This window comes from Diplotaxodon limnothrissa, linkage group LG3 (assembly GCF_057381915.1).
Source record: "Diplotaxodon limnothrissa isolate DT_005_m linkage group LG3, D_limnothrissa_male_GT1.1, whole genome shotgun sequence".
Lineage (NCBI taxonomy): Eukaryota > Metazoa > Chordata > Actinopteri > Cichliformes > Cichlidae > Diplotaxodon > Diplotaxodon limnothrissa.
Window position 1 is genome coordinate 4,320,533 of NC_140598.1, and position 25,464 is coordinate 4,345,996.

The window sequence follows — 25,464 nt, forward strand, 5'->3', positions numbered from 1 at the left end:
ACACCTTGATGTTCCCCCAGACAAGCTGGAGGAAGTGGTCATGAAGAGGGTTGTCTGAGCTTCTCTACCTAGGCTGCTGCCTCCTTGACCGGCCCTGGATAAGTGGAAAAATATAAATGGATGGACGGATGACTAGAACATTTGTTATTGTCTTAAGAGATGGACCAACATGTAACCAAATATCCACGCTTTAAAGAAATGAGACGTAATGTTTTGCATTCTTTTTCCAGAACATTTTCCTACGGTATGTCAATGTAACCTTAAATCTGCACTGAAGAAGAAGTTCCAGTGTGTGTTTGAGGGCATCGCTAAAGCAGGAAACCCAACCCTCCTGAATCAGATCTACACAGAGCTCTACATCACAGAGGGAGGGACTGCAGAGGTCAATGATGAACATGAGGTCAGACAGATTGAAACAGCATCCAGGAAACCAGACAGACCAGAAAAAACCATCAGACAAGAAGACATCTTTAAAGCCTCACCTGGAAGAGATGAACCAATCAGAACAGTGCTGACAAAGGGAGTGGCTGGCATTGGGAAAACAGTCTTAACACAGAAATACAGCCTGGACTGGGCTGAAGACAAAGCCAACCAGGACATCCAGTTCATATTTCCATTCACTTTCAGAGAGCTGAATGTGCTGAAAGAGGAAAAGTTCAGCTTGGTGGGACTTGTTCATCACTTCTTTACTGAAACCAAAGAAGCAGGAATCTGCAGCTTTGAAGACTTCCAGGTTGTGTTCATCTTTGATGGTCTGGATGAGTGTCGACTTCCTCTGGACTTCCACAAAACTACAATCCTAACTGACCCTAGAAAGTCTACATCAGTAGACGTGCTGCTGATAAACCTCATCAGGGGGAAACTGCTTCCCTCTGCTCGCCTCTGGATAACCACACGACCTGCAGCAGCCAATCAGATCCCTCCTGACTGTGTTGGCATGGTGACAGAGGTCAGAGGGTTCACTGACCCACAGAAGGAGGAGTACTTCAGGAAGAGATTCAGAGATGAGGAGCAGGCCAGCAGGATCATCTCCCACATCAAGACATCACGAAGCCTCCACATCATGTGCCACATCCCAGTCTTCTGCTGGATCACTGCTACAGTTCTGGAGGATGTGCTGGAAACCAGAGAGGGAGGACAGCTGCCCAACACCCTGACTGAGATGTACATCCACTTCCTGGTGGTTCAGGCCAAAGTGAAGAAGGTCAAGTATGATGGAGGAGCTGAGACAGATCCACACTGGAGTCCAGAGAGCAGGAAGATGATTGAGTCTCTGGGGAAATTGGCTTTTGATCAGCTGCAGAAAGGAAACCTGATCTTCTATGAATCAGACCTGACAGAGTGTGGCATCGATATCAGAGCAGCCTCAGTGTACTCAGGAGTGTTCACACAGATCTTTAAAGAGGAGAGAGGACTGTACCAGGACAAGGTGTTCTGCTTCATCCATCTGAGTGTTCAGGAGTTTCTGGCTGCTCTTCATGTCCATATGACCTTCATCAACTCTGGACTCAATCTGCTGGAACAACAACAAACAACCTCCAAGAAATCTGAAACAAGAGAATCTGCAGAGAAACACTTCTACCAGAATGCTGTGAACAAGGCCTTACAGAGTCCAAATGGACACCTGGACTTGTTCCTCCGCTTCCTCCTGGGTCTTTCCCTGCAGACCAATCAGACTCTCCTACGAGGTCTGCTGACACAGACAGGAAGTAGCTCACAGACCAATCAGGAAACAGTCCAGTACATCAAGGAGAAACTCAGTGAGAATCTGATTGCAGAGAAAAGCATCAATCTGATCCACTGTCTGAATGAACTGAATGATCGTTCTCTAGTGGAGGAGATCCAACAATCCCTGAGATCAGGAAGTCTCTCCACAGATGAACTGTCTCCTGCTCAGTGGTCAACTCTGGTCTTCATCTTACTGTCATCAGAAGAAGATCTGGATGTGTTTGACCTGAAGAAATACTCTGCTTCAGAGGAGGCTCTTCTGAGGCTGCTGCCAGTGGTCAAAGCCTCCAACAAAGCTCTGTAAGTAAACATGAACTCATTGCTTCATTCTTAAAATCATGGGAAATAAATCAGAGGTGCTCAGTTCAAAGAACACTACCACTTTAGAAAAATTAAAATAATAGTCACTTAGTCAAATATGGTACTTTAAATATTTCTCTCCAGCAGGACATGTCAGCATTTCTGAAATATTTTTTGTCTTTAACTCTAATCAAAGCACAATCCAGATCCAGCCTATAAGAACATGAGCTCTGATCCTTCAGCTCCTCTGACAGGTTTATTATCCTCAAGTTGTTCACTTGTCTCCAACAACCAGGAGTCTAACTCTGTTTTTTAAAGCAAATACTTGAGCTACCAGACTGCACCTACATCGTTTTCAGATGTTCTTATTTTAAGGTCTGGTTTGTGTCTCGTCTTTATTGCAATCCCCCATGTCTCTCTGTTTTTCAAATATAAATCTGTTACCTCGGTGTGGCCAGAACAACATGGTGAACCCAAAATACAGACAAAAGTGAAGGAACTGAATATTACTAGACGTCAAGGCTTTATTTACACACAGGAACTTGATAATTGGAATTTTTAACATGAACTGTGAACTATGGCGGAAGTCAAGTACTTGAAGCTGTGAGCATGAAGTGGGCTCTATGGTAGGTTTCTGGAAATGGATCTTGGTTGATGGTAATCTGAGTCACTGTAACAGAGGTAGAGCAGCATCAGAAAGATCACTGGTGGAGTTTACAGTAAGTGAACGAGGTTATCTCCAATGTCTTACTTGGGGTTTCTGTAGCTCAGGAGGTAAAGCTGGTCTGATCTGACCTACTGATCGGAAGGTTGGTGGTTCGATCCCTGGCTCCTCCAGTCTGCATGTCAAGTATCCTTGGGCAAGATACTAACCCCAACTTGCTCTCCGATGCATCCATCAGAGTATGAATGTGTGTGAATGTACTTAGAAAGCACTAAGTACAGATAAAGTGTTTGTGAGAATGGGTGTGATTGGGTGGATGTGGCATGTTGTATAGAGCGCTGTGAGTACTCCGTGAGAGTAGAAAAACGCTATATAAGAATCAGTCCATTTACCATTTACTTGTCAGCAGTCAGAAAGCAACTTGGGGAAGGCAGGTGGTGAGGTGTGGGTGAGTACTTGTTAGCTTTGAATCCAGGCAAAGTGGTCCAGTAAGTCTAAGAGACGAAAGGCATTAATGTGGCTGTGAGTGAATCAAGAAGACCAGCATCCAGGAAAACGTGACTGAACTGCAAGGGTGAGTAGATGATCCGAGGATTAGGAGGTTAGCAGTGTTGTTGAGAGTGCTGATGTTATATTCAGCCTAGTAGATTACTGTCAGGTGTGGACAATGGACAGGCTGACCAGGCTTCACCCAAAGGCAGAAACCAGAGTCTAGTCTGAAACCACAGCCGCTCACACAGACAATAACAGCAGCATGACCCCCACTCCCACCCCCCCAAAGCATTCTCTTTCACTTGGCATCATTTACCTCTCCCTTCTCCAATTTCTGATGTGTCCACCTTTACAATGATAACTGTGATCAGGGTGAACCAAAAAGGCGCTGTGGTGAACAGATACTTCAGTTTGGTGAATGCAGTTTCAGTTTTGGGGGACCAGATGCATTCTGAGACTTGAGTGGTGCAGCTACCTGACTATAGTTGCAAATGAACAGTTTATAAAAATTTGCTATTCCCAAAACCCATTGGAGATGCTTCTGGAATCTACAATGGGTACAAGGGGTAGGCCACTCTGTGAAAGCTTTCACTTTTGCCAGATCCGTCTTCACCTGCCCCCGTGCCAAAATGTAACCAAAAAAAGTTATTGATTAGGAATGAAATTCACACTTTTCTGCTTTGACATAAGGTTTATTCTCCAGCGAACATTGGAAAAATAGCATGGACATGAGACTGATGTTCCTCGCAGGTTTTGGGAAAAATGAGGATATCATCCAGATACACCAATACGAACCTGTCAAGGAAGTCCCGGAGGACATCGTTAACTAATCTTGAAACATTGCGGGAGCATTAGTTAACCCAGGCGGCATGACCAAATACTCGTAGTCCCCCAATGGCATGTTTAAAACGGTCTTCCACTTGTCTCCCTGATTGATCTGGAAAAAGTGGTAAGCGTTGCGTTTTGTAAACCCTGTAGGGCTGTGAAATGGCCTGAAAGCAGAGCTAATGAGGTAATAGGTACTTATTCTTGATGGTAATATCACTGAGGCCCCTGAAGTAAATGCATGGCCAGAGAGAGCCATCCTTTTTCCCCACAAAAAAGAAGTTCCAACTTGAGATGACAATCGTTGGATTATGCCTGCACCGAGGGATTCCTTAATGTACTTTTCCATATCCGCACACTCAGGTCTAGACAGGTTATACAGCCAGCTAGAAGGCCGGGTGGAGCCAGAGAGTAGTTCTATGGTGCTGTCCTGTGGTTTGTGAGGTGGCAGTGAAAGCGCTTTACTTTTGCTAAATACTTCCTGAAGATTATGACATTTGGTGGGCACAGAGGAGAGATCTAAAACAGTCTCAGTGTTGGTTGGTGGTTCCACAGGTTCCGGTGGACGGGCAGAAATATGGCAATTTGACAGAACAGACTCTGACCAGTCTAAGTGGGGGTTATGTAATTCTAGCCAAGGAAACCCGAGTATGAGTGGTTTGTGAGGTGCATGAAAAGAAAAAAAAAGGTAAGTGTTTTCTTGTGATTGCCAGGGGTGACAGGCTCTGTGCGGTGAGTTATGTGAGGGGACACTCGGTTATTTAATGACTTAGTGGGAATGGGTGGATTAAGGGCGCATAGAGGGATGTTTAACTGTCTCGCTAACACAGACTCCATGAGGTTCTGATTGAACAAGAGCCTGAAAGGTCTGGTTAACTAGTACAGAGACTTGGAGTTGCAATCTGGTTTTTTTTTGTTTGTGTGAGTATCCTCCACCCTAATCCCCGAACTTACCAGTGGGCAGACCCTGGTGTGGAATCGAAAACATACAGGTTCATCATGAGAAGCAAGCTGATCTTTCATGGTTTGATTTAGTGACTGAAAAAAAACAGCGGACGGTGGTTAGCACTGTTGCCGCACAGCAAGAAGGTCCTGAGCAAAAGTCTTTACAAACTCAACCAGGAAATCATCATGCGAGCAGAAAGAAAGAGGATGAGCAGATAGGTAAGCAAGAGAAACCCGCCAGCGTCCCAGGTTTCCAGAGAAGGTTCAGGTTCCAGGTACCTGAAAAGGGATGTAATTCAATTCAATTCAATTCAATTTTATTTATATAGCGCCAAATCACAACAACAGTCACCTCAAGGCACTTTATATTGTACAGTAAATCGTACAGTAATAGATACAGAGAAAAACCCAACAATCATATGACCCGCTATGAGCAAGCACTTTCGCGACAGTGGGAAGGAAAAACTCCCTTTTAACAGGAAGAAACCTCCGGCAGAACCAGGCTCAGGGAGGGGCGGGGCCATCTGCTGCGTCCGGTTGGGGTGAGAGAAGGAAGACAGGATTTCAGCTCATTTCCTTTATACGCACCTTTAACAGGAAGAGTTTTATACAGCTAGTGTTTAAAATCCAGTGTTCCTCACAGTACACAGGTAATGAGCATAATGATTATTGAATTAATAAAATTTCTAAAATAATTGTTTTAGTTAATATTGTATCATAGTGTACACAGAATTATTAGCTTAGTAGGTAGAGTGGTCGCACCATGATCGTAAGGTCAGGGGTCGAATCCACCGAAGAGTTACCTTGTGGTACCCCTGAGCAAGGTACCATCAAGGTACCAAACATGTGCACTGGATTGGTAGCACTCATAGTCTCATGGGTTTAAAAAAAAAAAAAAGGTTCAACATATAAACAAATTTAATTTGATCACATATATTGTTTTTTTGTTTTTGTTTTTTTTCCCTTTCTCTCACAGACTGAGCAGCTGTAACGTCTCAGAGGAAGGCTGTGAAAATTTGTTGTCAGTCGTCAGCTCCCAGTCCTGTAGTCTGAGAGAGCTGGACCTGAGTACCAACAGCTTGAAGGCAGTAAAGCTTCTGTCTGCTGCAGTGGAGAGTCCACACGCCAAACTGAATGTTCTGAGGTCAGATCAATTTGTATTCTGTTTAGTTCTGTTTTTTTATATGTTTGTTTTTGTTTATATCTTTATCCAGTTATCCTTGTTTCATAGCATTTTTATTCATTTCCAAGTTAAAGTGAAGTTTTACTAACCTGCTCAGCACAATACAATAAGCTATTGCACCCTGATTACACTTTAACAAAAATCTTTATTCATGTTTTTATCTTCAGACTTAATATCTGTGAACTGTCAGAGGAAAACTGTGAAGCTCTGTCCTCAGTTCTCAGCTCACAGTCCTCTAGTCTGAAAGAGATGGACCTGAGTATCAGAAAGCTGCAGGATTCAGGAGTGAAGCTTCTGTCTGCTGGACTACAACGTTTAAACTGTAAACTGAATACTCTGAGGTCAGATCAGAAAACATTTAGTTTTTAGAATTATTAATTAAAGTTCATCAATATGATGTTGTATCTTAGTAAGTTCATGTTTCCTTTAAAAATAGAAAGTCAAGACTTAACGTTGTGAAATGTATCAACAAACTCTACATGAGTATTTGTTGTATAGACTGTCTTTTATTTTTCAGACTGAGTGGCTGTAACCTATCAGAGAGAAGCTGTGAAGCTCTGTCCTCAGTCCTCCGCTCCCAGTCCTCCAGTCTGAGAGAGCTGGACCTGAGTAACTCTGACTTGCAGGATTCAGGAGTGAAGTTTCTGTCTGCTGGACTAAAGAGTTCACAGTGTGCAGTGGAAACTCTCAGGTCAGGATTCAAACTTTCCCACAGATGATCATTTGAAATGTGATTTATATTATTGTATAAACAGGTAACCTTTATACAGCTGTCAAGTGAACTTTTATTTACATTTGAGTGGATAATTGGACTCTCAATTACTTTTAAAAGTTGTTATAGTCATGTCTTTGTTTATTTAAAAAAAATACTTCATGTACTGCCTAATTTAAAGATTTAGGCTCCTTTGGGCCCATAATATATATATTTGATTTCTTTGTGAATGAAATTAGGAGGATATTGGCGACTACTGATTGGTTCGCTGTTTGTTTTTTATTCACAGTACTTAATTTTAAAGGCTTATTTTTCAAAATGAGATGTTTATCTTTTCGTCTACAACACGTGGAGCCACCAAATCTTCTTGCTTGATTTATTCATTACAGTTTGATTTAAAGAATATTAGACTCGTAACATAATAAATATATTTATTTCACTTCTTCTTGAGAGAAAGAAAGGGATGACTGGGTGAGCTCCAGTGGTTCATCCCAGCAGAGAGAGCGGCACACTGGGCTGCAAATGATCACAGTAGTAATGGCCATAGTTTGATAAAACATGCAGTCTTACCCTGTAGATAATACAGGGTTCTGGTGCCGACGTGGGAGAGGGGACTCACCCGGTACTAACTACATACTACTAACTACCTCATCCAGATGTCTTCCCTACTAACCCTGATAAGAAGTAACCGCAGTAGCCTTATAGGTCAAATCAGTTTCACCTGTTAAAGGTAGCTCTACTATTAATGGTTTCACTTGTTATTTCTGGGATGAGTTTAGTAGCCTGAACAGCTGCTTAAAGGAAAGGTTATTTTTATTATTGTTATTATTTAATTACTAAGTCCGGGGTAACCTGCAAGAGCTGTTTGCACAAAGAATAATACTCGGACTTTTAGGTTTTATCGTTTTACACAAGGTTTAAAAATGAATGTCCACAATTGAATTGCAGAAATTGTTATTGAGCTAATACTGATGTAGTTGTTCTCTTTGGTAAGGAGAGGTTGGAGGAAGACTGAGCACAGTCTGGCCTAAATATGCTCTTAATAATAATAATGGATTGCATTTATATAGCGCTTTTCATTCACTCTCACATTCACACAATGGTAGAGGTAAGCTACAGTTGTAGCCACATCTGCCCTAGGACAGACTGACAGAAGCGAGGCTGCCATATCGTGCCATCAGCCCCTCTGGTCATCACCAGTAAGTGGTAGGTGAAGTGTCTTGCCCAAGGACAAAACGACCAAGACAGAGAGAGCTGGCTCATCAGACAGACAAGCTCATCTTGTAACCTACTGGTTCGCTGGTCAGCACACAAGCTGACTAGCAAACCGGCTAACTAGGACACTGGCTAACTAGCACACAAGCTAACTAGCACACTGGCTAACTAGCACACCGGCTAACTAGCAGATCAGCTAACAGCAGCCACAAGCTGAAGGACGATTAAATGTAGTGGAGATATCAGGGATGACACTGGTGTGTCCGATTCACTCTTTAGCACTCCGTTCACTCCGGTGTGTCAGCCAGAACACCACTGAAGGCCAAATGATCCCAGCGTGTGGAACAAGGAGCTTAAGGTTTGGATTGAGGCACTTTATTGTTTCACTGATTGATTCTTGTGGCTGTGATCACTTGTGTGGTTTCTTACAAAAAGGAAGTACACAATACAAATACATGACAAATAAGATGAATAGATAAGTTACATATCCAGTTATATGTACGTACATATATGTACATACATCAGTATAGCTAACACAACCATATATAAGGTTAACGATCACAGTACTATAATGCAGTAATGTTAAACACAAAGGTGTATATCTACATAAATCTATCCTTTCAGTGATCAGAGTACTGTAGTATACTTCTACTACGTACACTATACAAACTGAACGGCATTAGTGTGACTTTAAGTTGCCATCAGTACAGACGAACTGATGGTAGTTGTACAAAATAAAGGCTTTGCAATTATTGTGAAGCGCGTCCAGTTAAACTAAGATCAGCTGATTACCTCATAACAAATTGTTTGCTATAGAATGCACCTCCCACTCTTCATTAATATCATGTACTGTAACTCCCAAGTAACCATGGTTACCCAGCCATGTCCAGTAGTCTCCAGAGAGACCAACAGCTGGTTCTTGTTGCAACGCCATGGCTTTCATAGTCTCTCCTTTTTCTACAGCTCATGTGTTCTTCTTGTGATGGTGCGTCTTGAGGGAGGCTCATACATGCCGTCATTTGTTGATCCTAAGAACATTTCTCAGACCGACTTCTTCAACAACACTAATCGGCTTGCTGTTTGTAGCTACTCACTTCACTGTGGCGTTTGTTAGCTTGTCTTTCTTTGGTTTATCTAGACTCCTCCCACAAGCTGATCCTACGTAGTCTGCCCAAGCCTCCCACTGCTGTTTGTTTGGGTGGTTTGCTTGTCAACAGCGTGTAAGGCATTTAAGTGATACTTCAGACTTGAACTACTCCGACGATAAAAAACTCAACCTTGCTTAAAAATAACTTTAGTTGTATCAACACTACCCTTTGGAATAATTAGACTTTGGTGACAAACTGATGTGATCTCCATGTTTCCTTTGTTGGACTGTGGGCGAGTGTCAGAACTGAATGTACTGAGTAACATGTAGAGTTTAAATATGTGTGAGTTCCAGTTTTAGAGCTCTAAACTGCAGCTATCATGTTAGGAATAAGTTAGGAATAGACAGTAACATTGAGCACACTGAGGTCAAATCTTTATTTATCCAGTTCATCTGTAGGCTGAGCTCAGTCCATCCATTTAGTGAAATGATGTTTAAAGGTCTCCTTGTTATGTGAGCGTGCACAGATCCTGAAGTAGAAAGCCTGGGTTAACAGAGAAATGATCATCACTGTGATGATGCTCATCGTCTCTGACTGGGATTTGAGGTTTTGTCAAAGTAGCAAACACAAAGAAAGCCTGGCTATGTTGGACTGGGTGTGGAAGCAGCTCCCAGTTTGAGTTCAGAAGACAGACTCTCTCTCTACTTTGAAGATCAGCTTCAAACTTTCCTTTTTGATAAAGCTTATAGTTCGAGCTGGATCAGGTGACCCTGAACCATCCCTTAGTTATGCTGCCATAGAGATGGATAACAGACTGATTGTTGTTTTGTGTGTCTGCAGTCTGTCAGGCTGTCTGATCACAGAGGAAGGGTGTACTTCTCTGGCCTCAGCTCTGAACTCCAACCCCTCCCATCTGAGAGAGCTGGACCTGAGCTACAATCATCCAGGTCCCTCAGGAATGAACCTGCTGTCGGCTGGACTGAAGGATCCAGGCTGGAGACTGGACACTCTCAGGTATGGAGAATGTCTAATAGAGGAGGAAGACCTGGAAACATTTCCTGTGTCCTTCACTCACTTCCTGTTTGTTTCCTCCAGATGAGACATGAACAATCACACACGCAGGAATATTTTCAGGGACAGACACACTAGTCTAGCTGGATAGTACATGGATATTTATGTAAGGGGTCTCCAAGGAGTCTGTTTGCAGGAACATTAATGATAACTGATAAGTCATGTTGAGAGTTTCATTAAAAGTAGACGTACAGTTAGGTCCATAAATATTTGGACAGAGACAACATTTTGTAACTTTAGACTTTATATGGTCACAGGTGTACCTGAGATAGTGGGCAATGTGTACCTAATAAAGTGTCAGCCATGTGTATGTTTCCAATGCTGTATGTCCACAGTCACAGTGACAGTCAGTGACACTGACAGAAGGATGAAACAAGGCTGTGAATCATTTCAGTCTGTGTTTGTGACAAAGAGCCAGACAGGAGCAGCTAACATTTGGAAATGGAAGCTTAAATAATGACAAACTCTACATTCACAGCTGAATTCACAATAGATTTGTTCTCAAGTGCACATTTAGCAGCTAATGCTAATACTGTTTTCCCTTTGCTTTCTACAACTTGAGCAGCTATTGCTAATTAGGCCACTTTGCTCTGCTAAGGATTTGTGTGACCATGATGGAAACTCTGATAAGCTAATGCTGCTAAGTTAATGCTGTTTATGGGCCATGTTAGAATCAATATTGCATTGTCATTCTGTTGTTTGAGAACAATATTAATGTTTCACATCATTATAACACAATGCAAGGTAAAAGAGTCACTTATGGCAGTCTGTTTAGCGGAGCCAACTTAGAGCCCCAGAGAGCAGAAAGTTGGCTTTTCTACCTTTAAAACCCTCCTACCAGCCAAATGGCTTTTAGCTAGGCTTTAGCTTCAGCCAAGTGGAAGCTAAATTGGCTAGCTTGTAAATGTAAATTAGGTTGTTACCTGGGAATTCTGGAGGGAGGGGGGGGGGGGGTGTGAATGAGGGGGTGGGGGAGCTGCTAAAAGCTGTGAACTTCCTTTTGTGTTCGTCTTGATCCAGGGAAATAAATCTCCAAAAGTCACCAACTTGGAGTGTTTCAGTTTGCCATCTTAGGGAGAAATCAACACACATGGGTGTATGTCCTTTGTTGCTGAGATTTATTGATAAAAACAGTACAAAAAAACCAACCATTTGTACACATATTTACAAATAATAATAAAAAGTGAGTGAGTACATTGATCAGATTGATCAGACCACTGGTATAATAACAGCATATTTATCAAAGACCAGTGGTCTGATTGATCAGACCACTGGTAATCACAATGGACCACTGATCAATGATCCATTGTGGCATCAATCAGACCACTGGTATAATGTTGAAAATGTTGAAATGTACTCACTCACTTTTTATTATTATTTGTAAATATATGTACAAATGGTTGGTTTTTTGTACTGTTTTTATCAATAAATCAAATTTACATCAAATTAGCATTAGCTGGTCATATTGTTATAAGGAAAGAGAAAATGGTGTTAGCATTAGCTGCTAATAATTATTGACCCCTAATTAGAATATGCCGCTAAAAGCAGCCTACTTAGCATTAACTCTTTACTTCGTTGTTACCCAACGGAAAAGAGTATTAGTATTAGTTACTATCATTTTCAATAAGTAAGAGAAAACAGTGTTACCATTATTGGATAATGCTAATTCACATAAAATTAGCATTAGCTGCTCAAGTTGTTATAAGAAAAGAAAAAAACTTATTAGAATTAGCTGCTAATAATTATTCACCCCTAATTAGAGTTAGCCCCTAATGCCAGCCTACTTAGCATTAACTCCTGACATTATTATAATGCAGGGGAAAAGAGTTACCATTATCGGATAATGCTAATTCACATCAAATTAGCATTAGTTAATAACGGTAGACTTCGTATCATTAGCTGCTGTCATTCTTACAAAGCAAACAGTATGAGCATTAGCTGTTAATGCTTTTTCATCTAAAATTAGAATTAGCCACTTATGGCGTATTGTTAAAAAGGAAGAGAAAACATTGTTAGCATACGCGGATAATGCTAATTCACCTCAAATTAGTATTAGCTAATAACGGCACCTGCTTAGCATTAGCTGGTCACATTGTTATAAGGCAAGAAAATGGTATTAGCATTAGCTGCCAATTTCTATTTACCTAAAATTACCATTAGCCACTAATGGCTATCTACTTAACATTACCTCATCACTAATACAATGCTAATTCACATCAAATTAGCATTAGCTGCTAACATCAGCCTACTTAGCACTAGATGCTCACATTATTAAAAGGGAAGGGAAAAGTGTTAGCATTATCAGGTAATGCTAACTTGCATCAAATTAGCATTACCTAATAACAGTAGCCTTCTTAGCATTAGCTGCTCACATTGTTATAATGCAAGGGAAAGTAGATAGCATAATATGATAATGCTAATTCACATCAAATTAGCAATAGTTATTAACGGTAACACACATCACATTGTTAAAATGTAAGAAAAAACATTGTTAGCATAAATTAGCATTAGCTAATAACGGAAACCTACTTAGCATTAGCTGCTTACATTGTTAGAAATCAAGAGAATATGGTATTAGTATTAGTTGCCAATGCTTATTCACCTAAAATTAGCAATAGCCACTAATGGTAGCCTATTTAACAAAAACTTCTTAATGCTAAATGAAGTTAATTAATGCTAAATAGGCTTAACTGAAATGAAAGTAATGTTAGCATTAGCTGCTGATATTGTTAAAAGGTAAGATAAAATATTGCTAACTGCAGCGGATAATGCTAACACACATAATAATTAGCATAACCTAATAATGGCAGCCTTTTAAGCATTAGCTGCTTATATTGTCATAATGCAAGGGAAAAGAGTTGGCAAAAACATTGTTAGCATTAGTGGATAATGCTAATTCACCTAAATTAGCATTAGCTAATGATGGCTCCGTACTTGCATTAGCTACTGATATTGATATAAAGCAAGAAAATACGGTATTAGCATTAGCTTTTAATGCTTTTATGCTTCTAATTCTAAAATTAGAATTAGCCACTAATGTCCTATTTAACATTAACTCTTCACATCGCAGGGAAAAAGTTAAAATTGAATCAAAAATAGTGTTCACATTAGCTACTCGTATTGTTAAAAAGGAAGAAAAAACATTATTAGCATACGCGGATAATGCTAATTCACCTCAAATTAGTATTAGCTAATAACGGCAATCTACTAAGTATTATTTGGTCACATTGTTATAAAGCAAGAAAATATGGTATTAGCATTAGCTTCCAATTCCTTTTCACCTAAAATTAACATTAGCCACCAATGGCAGTCTACTTAGTATTAACTCCTCACTAATATAATGCTAATTAACATCAAATTAGCATTAGCTGCTAGCATCAGCCTACCAAGCAGTAGCTGCATACATTGTTAAAAAGGAAGGTAAAAGTGTAAGCATTACCCAATAATGCTGAACTCGTATCAAATTAGCTAATAGCATTAGCTAATAACAGCAGCTTTCTTAGTATTAGCTGCTCACATTGTTATAATTCAAGGGAAAAGAGTTAGCATTAGCGGAGGATGCTAATTCACTTCAAATTAGAAAATATGGTATTAGCATTAGCTGCTAATGGTTATTCACCTAAAATTAGAATTGGCCACTAATGGCGTCCTATTTAGTATTAACTCTTCACATCGCAAGGGAAAAGTTAAAATTGAATGAAAAATAGTGTTCACATTAGCTACTCATATTGTTAAAATGTACGAAAAAACATTGTTAGCATAAGCGGATAATGCTAATTCACCTCAAATTAGTATTGAGTATTTTAACACATTGTTAAAAGGGAAGAGAAAACGATATTAGCATTAGCTGGTAATAATTATTCACCCCTAATTAGAATTAGCCGCTAATTGTAGCATACTTAGCATTAACCCCTCACATCGTTATAATGCAAATGAGGCTAACTTGCATTAAATTAGACTGCTGTTATTAGCTAATGCTATTTAGTAGTAGCTGCTCACATTGTTATAAAGCAAAGGAAAACAATATGAGCATTAGGTTCTAATGCGTATTTGCATTAAATTAGAAGTAGGTGCTAATGGCGGCCTACTTAGCATTAGCAGCTCAGATAATGCTAGGAAAAAGAGTGTTAGCATTAGCCGTTCACATTGTTATAAAGTTAAGGGAAATAGTGTTAGCATTAGCTACTCACATTGTTAAAAAGTAAGTGTTAGCATTAGTGCATAATGCTAATTCACATCAAATTAGCATTAGTTAATAACGGCAGCCTATTTAGCATTAGCAGAAAAAATTCCAATCTTCTCAAATCTCTTTACTTTTGTTTTTTAACACAAAATATGAAAAATAAATAAACAAATTAAGAATTAATAAGAAAATAAATCAATCTGTAATACATAAATGAAATAATAATAAGATATTTTTAGTCAGTGAACTTATGTGTTTTTTTCAGTCTTCTATAGCTGCTGTATTTAGATTGAAATGTCTGTATTAACAGTTCTATAACCTTCTTCTGAACATGAATGGAACACTGTAGAAAATGAACAGTGTCGGTGATGTCTGTGGTCTCATCAAGAGCGACTGAGTATACACTGAAACATTTGGCTTTCTCACACAGTTGGTCATAAATGTCACTTGACAGGTCAGAAATGCGATCTGCTGCGGTGTTGGCAGAAAGGCTGATGTTGCTAAACTGACCTTTCTTTCCCGGACAGACTATATTTGCAGCCTGCAATATGCACTTTTAGACAAATCCACCTTCTGTGAATGGCTTCCCTGCTTTAGCAATCATCTCACTAACCACGTGGCTCCGACTGCTGCATTATTCTCTTTGGTTGCTTTCTTGGAGAAATCTTGCTGCCTCAGTAGATCTGTTTTAAGACTGGCAACCCGGTTCGCTCTCTCGTCTCCCTGGTATTTTGCATCCAGCTCAGCATGTCTAGTTGTGTAATGACGTTTCAAATTGTATTCCTTGTGCAGCGCAACTTTCTCTGTGCAAATAAGACAGGTCGGGGTGCCCCTGTGCTCAACAAAGAAATATTGCATTTCCCACTTTTCCTGAAATTGTCGGTGCTCATCACCAACCTTTCTCTTCACCGCAGGCTTTGAAAAAGACATGTTTGGGGCTATGTGACATTTATAATTCTACTTGGTGTCACTGTCGCATTGAAGTTTCAATCAAGCATTTAGCCGACGGACGGGGAACGTCTCAACGCGTAGAGAACGTCATTTCTGCTTCTTTTTCTTGCAACCGTAGCACGGCGATCGGCAGATAAAAAGCCGGTAGCAGTCTCCTTTGTTTTTACGCTCGATGTTCATGTCTTTCATGATGACACGAACACCGTGGCGTTTGCAGATGGTAGAAAGTGCAGGGATAGCGAGCGCAAAAAAGGCGACTGCTCACGGCGCCGGGCTGTTGTTATAGGAGAAAGAAGCGGAAATGACACCGTGACATATAACAAATAACATCAGCTGTTTCTGATGTTAGTTGTTTTGACTGCTTTTACATTATATTGAAATATATGTAATGTTCATGTTTGCTGCAATGCAAACGGAGTGATGCAAATAAAAACATCGAGCCACAAATTACGGTGCGACCCTATAATTAGTCCGGGTTACCGGGGACTGTTGTTGCCGATGAACAGGTGTCGCTATGTGACTGCAGACTAAATTGGGCTGCATTGAGTTCATTACTTTTCTTTTATCCCGCCGCCTACGCATCACTGTGAGAGTTAATATGAGATCTCTCTCTGTGGAAAAATAACTTTAAATCCCACTGACGTGTGTATAAATCTATATACGTGTAACGTCCCGCTGGGAAGCAACCATTGACTGTAGAAAACATGGAGGACGCAACTGCTCCCCAAAAATGAAGCCAAAGCATCTCTATCGCCCCCTGGTGTCTGGCTGCAGTATAGGTCATAAACCCCGCCTCCTCCATGTTAGCGGATGGGACTGGGGTCAGACTAAAATAAATTAATCCTCCTTAGATAATTTTTTTCCCAAAGATTCTTTCTTTTGTTTTCAATAGTTCTCATCACACTGATTTATGTCCGAGGGGTCTCGTCTCCCATAAATTTGATTCTAATTCCTACCGCGGTGATGTTAAATTGGGGTGAAATGTCATCATAGCAGCTTTGACTGACAGCTGCAGTCACGGAGAAACTTGCGTATCTCTGTTCGGGAATAGCCGATAGAGCGTAGGCTCTGAGAGGAGGGCCAGCATTTACGCTACGAAAACACGACCGAGTGTTTTAACCTGACAGCCTGAGGTGTTCTTCAGTAAACTGGACTACCCAACAGAAGGACCCGAGGCCCCGCTGCACTTTTTCGGTAAGTTAAACGTGTTTGTAAACTAATCTGTAATTACCGTCCTTAGGTAGCTCCAGAGACCTAGCTAGCTAAGATGAGCACTCGGCTGTCAGGGTTCGTTTAGCTGTGCAGGTGAATGAATTTACTAAAGAAATCAAGAGAAACGTCCCGGGCTGCTCAGTCAGTAATTACTGTTACTGTACTTTTATTACAAGTATTGTAATCAAATACTGTAAAAGCAACAGGCTGCACTCTGCTGCAGCTCCTGTGCAGAGCTGAATATTAAATATGTGCAAACAACAGCATGTTTTCAGTCTCTTGCCACATCTGTAAAGACAGTAAAAAAAAATTTAAAAGCTTGTACTTCAGTAACTCCTCATTAATCAGGAACTATGGATTAAAGTACTATAGTGTACTGTAATACTGAAAAAAATGTAAGAGAAGAACTTCAGATCCTGAGTGTGTGAGGACAGAAGAATCAGCTTTATTTCAATATTGAGGAATAAAATTTATATGTGAGTTTGATGGTTCTGTTCTCTTTGTGATTACAGGAGCTGCCCTCAGATTCAGACCTCAGCCCCACCCAGTGACAGCAGACAGATCATCCAACATGTTCACATGTTAACTGCAAAATGAACTGATGAAAACAGTACAAAGGTTAAACCACACCACACGTGCTGTAGTGAAAGCTGCAGCTGTTTTATTGATAAAGTTAAAGACAAAAAAAGAAAAGGATTAATCACCCATGTAACTGTGTCACATATATCAGCATTAACAGGACCTAAGTTTGTATCACAGACCTGCACAGCTTCCGTTTTAAACACTTGATGTACTCAGCTGCATGAAGAGCACGTTTGAGTTTCTCTAACACAATTAGATAAAACCTGATGAAGGTCAAAGGTCGTCACTTGTATGTTGAACTACAAACTTGTGATCTGGAATTTTTTCACAGTTTTTTTACACATAGTGCGTTATTTACCATAAAGTGATTCAGAGTTATTCATACCAGAGTAACTAGAGAGGATCATATATTTTTAAATATATAACTTTCTACAGGACTGAATATCATATCTTTATATAAAAGTCTGGAGCCTTTGGGGAGTATCCGAGTATTTAGCCTGGAGAAATAGTTTGCTGCTTTATAAGAAAGCCCTCAGCAAAGCCAGAACATCTTACTATTCATCACTGATTGAAGAAAATAAGAACAACCCCAGGTTTCTCTTCAGCACTGTAGCCAGGCTGACAAAAAGTCAGAGCTCTTTTGAGCCAACCATCCCTTTAACGTTAACTAGTAATGACTTCATGAACTCCTTCACGAATAAAATTTTTATCATTAGAGAAAAAATTACCAATAATCATCCCACAGATGTAATATTATCTACAGCTACTCTTAGTACCATTGATGTTAAGTTAGACTCTTTTTCTCCAATTGATCTTTCTGAGTTAACTTCAATAATTACTTCCTCCAAACCATCAACGTGTCTTTTAGACCCCATTCCTACAAAACTGCTCAAAGAAGTCCTGCCATTAATTAATTCTTCGATATGATCAACCTATCTCTAACGATCGGCTATGTACCACAGGCCTTCAAGCTGGCTGTAGTTAAACCTTTACTCAAAAAGCCATCTCTAGACCCAGCAGTCTTAGCTAATTATAGGCCAATCTCCAACCTTCCTTTCATATCAAAAATCCTTGAAAGAGTAGTTGTCAAACAGCTAACAGATCATCTGCAGAGGAATGGTTTATTTGAAGAGTTTCAGTCAGGTTTCAGAGCTCAGCACAGCACAGAAACAGCTTTAGTGAAGGTTACAAATGATCTTCTTATGGCCTCTGACAGTGGACTCATCTCTGTGCTTGTCCTGCTAGACCTTAGAGCAGCATTCGATACTGTCGACCATAATATCCTATTAGAGCGATTAGAACATGCTGTAGGTATTACAGGTACTGCACTGAAGTGGTTTGTATCATATCTATATAATAGACTCCAATTTGTGCATGTAAATGGAGAGTCCTCTTCACACACTGAGGTTAATTATGGAGTTCCACAGGGTTCAGTGCTAGGACCAATTCTGTTTACATTATACATGCTTCCCTTAGGCAGTATCATTAGAAGACATAGCATACATTTTCACTGCTATGCAGATGACACCCAGCTCTATCTGTCCATGAAGCCAGATGACACACACCAATTCGTTAAACTGCAGGAATGTCTTAAAGACACAAAGACCTGGATGGCCGCTAACTTTCTGCTTCTTAATTCAGATAAAACTGAGGTTATTGTACTCGGCCCTGAAAATCTTAGAAATATGGTATCTAACCAGATTCTTACTCTGGATGGCATTACCTTGGCCTCCAGTAACACTGTGAGGAACCTTGGAGTCATTTTTGACCAGGACATGTCCTTCAACGTACATATTAAACAAATATGTAAGACTGCTTTCTTCCATTTGTGCAACATCTCTAAAATTAGAAATATCCTGTCTCAGAATGACGCTGAAAAACTAGTTCATGCATTTATTACTTCCAGGCTGGACTACTGTAATTCATTATTATCAGGATGTCCAAAAAACTCGCTGAAAAGCCTTCAACTAATCCAAAATGCTGCAGCAAGAGTCCTGACAGGGACTAGAAAGAGAGAGCATATTTCTCCTGTTTTGGCTTCCCTTCATTGGCTTCCTGTTAAGTCCAGAATTGAATTCAAAATCCTGCTCCTCACATACAAGGTCTTAAATAATCAGGCCCCATCTTATCTTAATGATCTTGTAGTACCATATGACCCTATTAGAGCACTTCGTTCTTGCTCTGCAGGCCTACTTGTTGTTCCTAGAGTATTTAAAAGTAGAATGGGAGGGAGAGCCTTCAGTTTTCAGGCCCCTCTTCTGTGGAACCAGCTTCCAGTTTGGATTCGGGAGACAGACACTATCTCTACTTTCAAAATTAGGCTTCAAACTTTCCTTTTTGCTAAAGCATATAGTTAGGGCTGGACCAGGTGACCCTGAATCCTCCCTTAGTTATGCTGCAATAGATGTAGGCTGCCGGGGGATTCCCATGATGCATTGAGTTTTTCCTTTCCAGTCACCCTTCTCACTCACTATGTGTTAACAGACCTCTCTGCATTGAATCATATCTGTTATTAACCTCTGTCTCTCTTCCACAGCATGTCTTTTATCCTGTCTTCCTTCTCTCACCCCAACCGGTCGCAGCAGATGGCCGCCCCTCCCTGAGCCTGGTTCTGCCGGAGGTTTCTTCCTGTTAAAAGGGAGTTTTTCCTTCCCACTGTCGCCAAAGTGCTTGCTCATAGGGGGTCATATGATTGTTGGGTTTTTCTCTGTATCTATGAAGCGCCTTGAGGCGACTTTTGTTGTGATTTGGCGCTATATAAATAAAATTGAATTGAAATTGAATTGAATTGAATTGAATTATAACATTACACAAAGCAAAGGTCTCATCACAGTGTTGATGAAATGCTTTATCCATCCATGTTTATCCATCTCCTGGGGCGGGCCTACGGAGGAGTGCTGAAGATTTCCCTGTTATGGAGCTGCTGGTGAAGATCATGAGTCCTGCTTGATCAATGCGATGAGCTTCAGTCTTCCTGGTGTTTCTTAAATGATGCCTCTCTCAGTGTGTCAACAGAACTTATGTCACAGGACAGCTGTGATGAAAGAAAGAGGAGAAGTTTCTCCAAACCTCTGGACGCAGGAAACCCAGCTTGGTCCTGATGGTCTCCCTCACTAGTTTCTCTCCAGGGTGAATGTAGCTGTTGATATAATATGGACTCTATTATTAAATGAAAAGAACAAATTAGACTACACTACTGAAACGTTCTGCTGATGTTTTTAAAGTCTCCATGTTACCAGGCTGTAGAGGGCACTGAATATTTAAACAGTTTTAGATCAGTTACACTCACAGCCTTATGTTAAAATCTCAAAGGACAGCGTTATATTTTTGATATTAACAGTAACTCTGTGCCTCTGTAGAGTGTGCGGCTGATCGCATCGCTGTCTAAAAATGGATAAAAAAAACATAAGTGTTGAAGACTATTAATTCATTCACTGCCATTGACGTCTATAGACGTCAATGGCAGTGAATGAGTCAATGGGTTTAACTCATTCACTGCCAATGGCTGGCAGTGAATGAGTTAAGAGTAGCAGGTGTGTAACATCGCTAACTAGCTAGCAACAAGCCTCCAACACAGTGCGTATGCTAGCGGCTAATCTAACGATTTAACAACAGAGTGATTTTAGAACTATAAGTGTCATGAACCGAAGTTCAGCGCACAAGCTGGTCCCAGAAGCAGAGCCAACACACACAGGAGTACGAGAAAATAAATTTTATTTTAACTGAAGGTGTCCCGGGAGGGTAGAAGGAAAAAACGCGTGAAACTAGAGAAACCAAGGGACCGGGAGATGAGTCGCGCAGGAACACCTAAAACGGGACTGTGGGAGGCTGCAAGAGAAAAAGGAAAATAATTATTGGGGCGCGGGGAAATAGTAGCATACGTGGGGGAAAAGTATGAGTCTTACGGTGACAGCGGGGCCGTGGGAGCCGGAGGGAGGGGTGAGGGTCCGCGGGGAGCTCCAGGAAAATCGAGGTGGCGAGTACTGAAGGTGATCCAAATTCCAGACGGGCAGGTGGACAGGCAGGTGGCTCAAAAAACCACGCAGAGTTGTTATCTGAGTGCACAGGACAGAATTAGCGCTAGCTCAGACAGATGAGTTTTAACAATCGCTTTCCCGCAGGTGTACGTTACAGCTGTGAGACGACTACGGACTGGCGTGGAGCAACAGGCTGGGCTGGATCAAATAGTCCACCTGATGATCGCCTGGGATGGGGTGCAGGTGTGGAGTTAACAGCCACGCCCGTGGGCGTGGGCATCCCATCAGCTCCTCGGACGCCGGGCCGCAGACCATGACAATAAGATGATAAGCTGTGTGTCTTTTTTGTAACAATGACATGGTTGTATTTACCTTAATTAAACGAGTCGTCAGCAAACCAGCAAAAGAACTCGAGCAGCCGGGCTACGTAAAAAGTGTAGTGGGGCGTTTTTTGCGGTCACGTCCAGCGGGTGTGTGGGCGGGAGCGTTACACAGTCGCTCCACCTCAAGTCACTACTGCGCAGACTTTGGCTCCAAATATGCAAGATGGCAGCCTCCACAAGCGTGATATTTTGGCTTCATTTTTGCACAATGGTAGGAGGCGGGGTCGCGTCGTCCATGTTTTCTACAGTCAATGGCAGCAACTTAAAAAAAACCCAACTTTTTTGTGTTGTGAACGCAGCGCGCTGGGGCAAATGTCGGCGTTTGCCCAATAGAAAGCAGGAAGCCAGCCAGGCACAGGAAAGAAAGAAACACTCCAGGGCAACGCAGCTGGAACTTTGACTCATTGAGAAATGTTTCCCTGCTTGCATCAAGCCCGGCTGGTGTCCCCTGAGATCCATATCCCACCCTGATTGGTGGGTTAATTCAGCTCCGCCCACAACACTGTAAGGTGTCATACATTATCAAACTAACAAAAAATTTTCATATTAAGGTGGGGCCAAAAACTATCGTCCTGCAGGCCGCAATTGGCCCGCGGGCCGCGAGTTTGAGACCCCTGGTGTAGGAGGACACCTGCTCTGTGTCTGGTTAAGTATAAGAGCCCTTTGTTAGGGGGACCGCTGGACTCTTAGCACCAGCTTTGGGGTCACAGGGTCACATCTGGAACACACACACACACACACACACACACACACACTATGCACAGACTGGTACTCTTTGTTCATACCTGTGTAAGACGTCATAATGAACTTGTGCATATTCATGTAAGCTCAATAAAGAGCAGTGTTACGAGGGAGCAGACGAGAGCGACTGAGGTCAAGTGAAGGAACGGCGCTGTCACAGTTCTCTCCCTCATCAATTGTCTGGTTCCAGCGGTGGGTCTGTGCTAGACGACCCATCACCAGCTTTTTCCACTGGTTACCAGTACGTGGTAGAATCCACTTCCAGATCTGGTTGTCTTTAAATCTGTGAATGGATTGGCTCCATCTTATCTCTCTTTAACAAAAGAATCCAAGTGGAGCCCTCAGGTCTGCAGATAAGCAGCTTCTGACCAGAACTAGACGTAAAAACAGAGGTGAGCTTTATCGATGGCTGCAGCCAAACTCTGGAACAGTCGCCCTTCACATCAGGTCGTCACCAACACTGGACATTTTTAAAAGCCGGTTGGAAACACATTTGTACTCTGTAGCTTTCAATCCTGACCAGTCTTTATAGTCATTACTGTGTATGTTTCCTATTTTCTCTCTACTCTGTGCAGCACTTTGGCTCAAGCTGTTTTTAAATGTGCTGATAAATAAATGTAGATTTCTTTGAATAAAACAGTGGAGCCGAGCTTTGAGCTCAGTGTGTAACAGTGTGTGTGTGAGAGCCATGTAATGTCCATGTGTGCATGCTGACTGTGCTGCTCTGACCCCCCTCCTCCTTTCAGGGTGGAGCCTGCTGGAGTCCGATGGTTGAGACCAGGTCTGAGGAAGTGTAAGTGTGTTTTTAATGGGATTCATGAAAACAAAGCAGCACACATTCAACCATCTTCATCATGTCAGGAGTCATCATCAAAGTGTCAATCAATGAACAGATGATGGATCAATAACTGCAGCTGGATTGTGTTTGTTCTCTCCATCAGATTCCTGTCAACTGAAAATCGACACAAACACAGTGAACACAAACCTCCAACTGTCTGACAACAACAGGAAGGTGACATGTGTGAAGGAGGTTCAGTCATATCCTGATCATCCAGACAGATTTTATGTTTGTGAACAGCTGCTGTGTAGAAATGGTCTGACTGGTCGCTGTTACTGGGAGGTCGAGTGGAGAGGAGCCGTTTGTATATCAGTGAGTTACAGAAGCACCAGAAGGAAAGAAGACAGAGTTGACTGTTTGTTTGGAAACAATGATCAGTCCTGGAGTCTGTGCTGTGATTATAATGGTCCTCGTTATGTCCTTCACAATAAACGACAAACATCCATCTCTTCCTCCTCCTCCTCCTCTGTCTCTAACAGAGCAGCAGTGTATGTGGACTGTCCTGCTGGCACTCTGTCCTTCTACAGAGTCTCCTCTGACACTCTGATCCACCTCCACACCTTCAACACCACATTCACTCAAACTCTTTATCCTGGGTTTAGACTGTGGTATCCTGGTTCCTCAGTGTCCCTGTGCTGAGTGGAGTGTAAAGAGTGTCTCCTGTTACAGAAACACTCTGACTGTTGAACAGATAGTTCAGTCTGTACATGTCTGTCTCTTTCACTCACAAACACGTTTTCAGATTCATGGATTCAATCAGTTGATGTTTGAAACTCTTCTAAATGATTCCTTGTAAACTTCTTCCTCTTCAGTCACAAACAAACAGGAAGTGATGTCACATGTGTTCCTGTCCACACAGCAGAATGAGTCTATTGCTGACAGTGATGTACAAACAGAGTGAGCATTTCTGAGGCCCAAAATAAACTGAGTAGTTCACTGAATGAACAATGGACTGTGAGCTCAGTTCCTTCATCATTAGTATGGATTATATATGTATATGTATTATATTAGTATCATATATATCAGGTGCTGCTGCTTTCAGTCATTGTGCAAATGTGCTGTTTGTAAGGTTGTAAAGCTGCAGTCAGCTGAGACTGAAGAAGTCACCTGATCAGTGAGCAAACGTTTCTGAAAACGTCCAGATGAACAGAATCAACCTTTTGGGATCAGCCAGCAATGCAGCATCATTGTTGTTCAGCTTCAGAGGTTTGCAGGAATGAACTGATGACCAGAAACAGCTGCAAAGTCCAAGAAAATACCAGCTGGAGTTCAGCTGCATTTGAAGAAGTCAAAGAAAAGTAAGGATGGCAAAGGGCGACGTTTTCTTCCAAAGAGCTGCAAACATGGTCGACGCCTCATTAGAAGAATCATCTGGACATTTGTGAGGAACTCTAACCAAGAAAGCAACGTCACACAGATCCAACAGACAGTTTCCATGACTGCAAGTGTTGAGTGGAAAAATGCTACATTGCATTATTGCATCCTCTCACCACAGGAGGCGCTGTTGGCACCACTGATTGCTGATCAGCTGTTCTCTGATGATCTGATTGATACTGTGAATAACGGGACTCACTGAACTCTGTGACACAGTGAAGATTACAGAGTTTAACTTCAACATCTGACTGACGTCACACAGACAGAAGGATGAACCAGTGAGGCACAGAACACAGTTACTGGAGATACTGGATCAGCTCCATGTGAACCTCTGATGGAGAAGCTGCTGAGCCAGAGAAACATCAGGACATGACAGCAGCTGCACTTATCTAACAACATGTAGCAGAGCTGATCTATGTTAGAGGATCTATCACAGCAGCTGAAGCCAAAGTCCAACACTGGATACCAGCTGAGCCTGTGCTGAGTGTAGTGTTACAGGAAAAGGGCAGAAACACTGGTAGCTCCCAGTGATGCTGACTGGGGCACAGAGCTGAATGATGCAGCATCAGGACACTGTTTCAGTCTGACTGACAGAGAAACCTGTAGCTGTATCTACATGTGAGGCAGAGGCCACACAAGCAGCTTTCTATGTTTCACAGTGACTGAGATCTTCAGTGGGGGTGGACATGCTCCTGTACAGACCTCTGAGGAGAACCAAGGTGCAGTCAAAGAGTCCAGTCTGTCCTCACAGATGTGAACATGTGCTTTCATCAGGTCTGCTGTCAGCTAGCAGGCTCACATCAGAATCACTGTTCCTGAAAAACACAGTCTGTGTGACATCATCAGTCAGCTGATGGTCCCAGATCTGAATGGTTTCTGTCTCTACTGAGGAAGTCAGAGAATATCACTGAGGTGTGGATCAGGTCTGAGTGAGCTGTGGAGGGACAGCTTTAAACAGTCCACAGGTCTCACGTCCTGCTCAGTCTGGTAGCAGATACCT

The 25,464-nt window shown here is 41.7% G+C and overlaps 1 protein-coding gene across 1 annotated transcript in view; it reads left to right on the forward strand.

The window, feature by feature from the left end:
- Positions 1-25,464, forward strand: part of LOC146634309 (protein NLRC3-like) — a 709,813-nt gene that overhangs the window by 32,752 nt on the left and 651,597 nt on the right. Inside the window, exons 7-8 of the mRNA XM_085376492.1 lie at positions 231-2,028; positions 6,655-6,828. Coding sequence (XP_085232618.1) covers positions 231-2,028; positions 6,655-6,828 — 1,972 coding nt within the window. The remainder of the gene's footprint in view (positions 1-230; positions 2,029-6,654; positions 6,829-25,464) is intronic.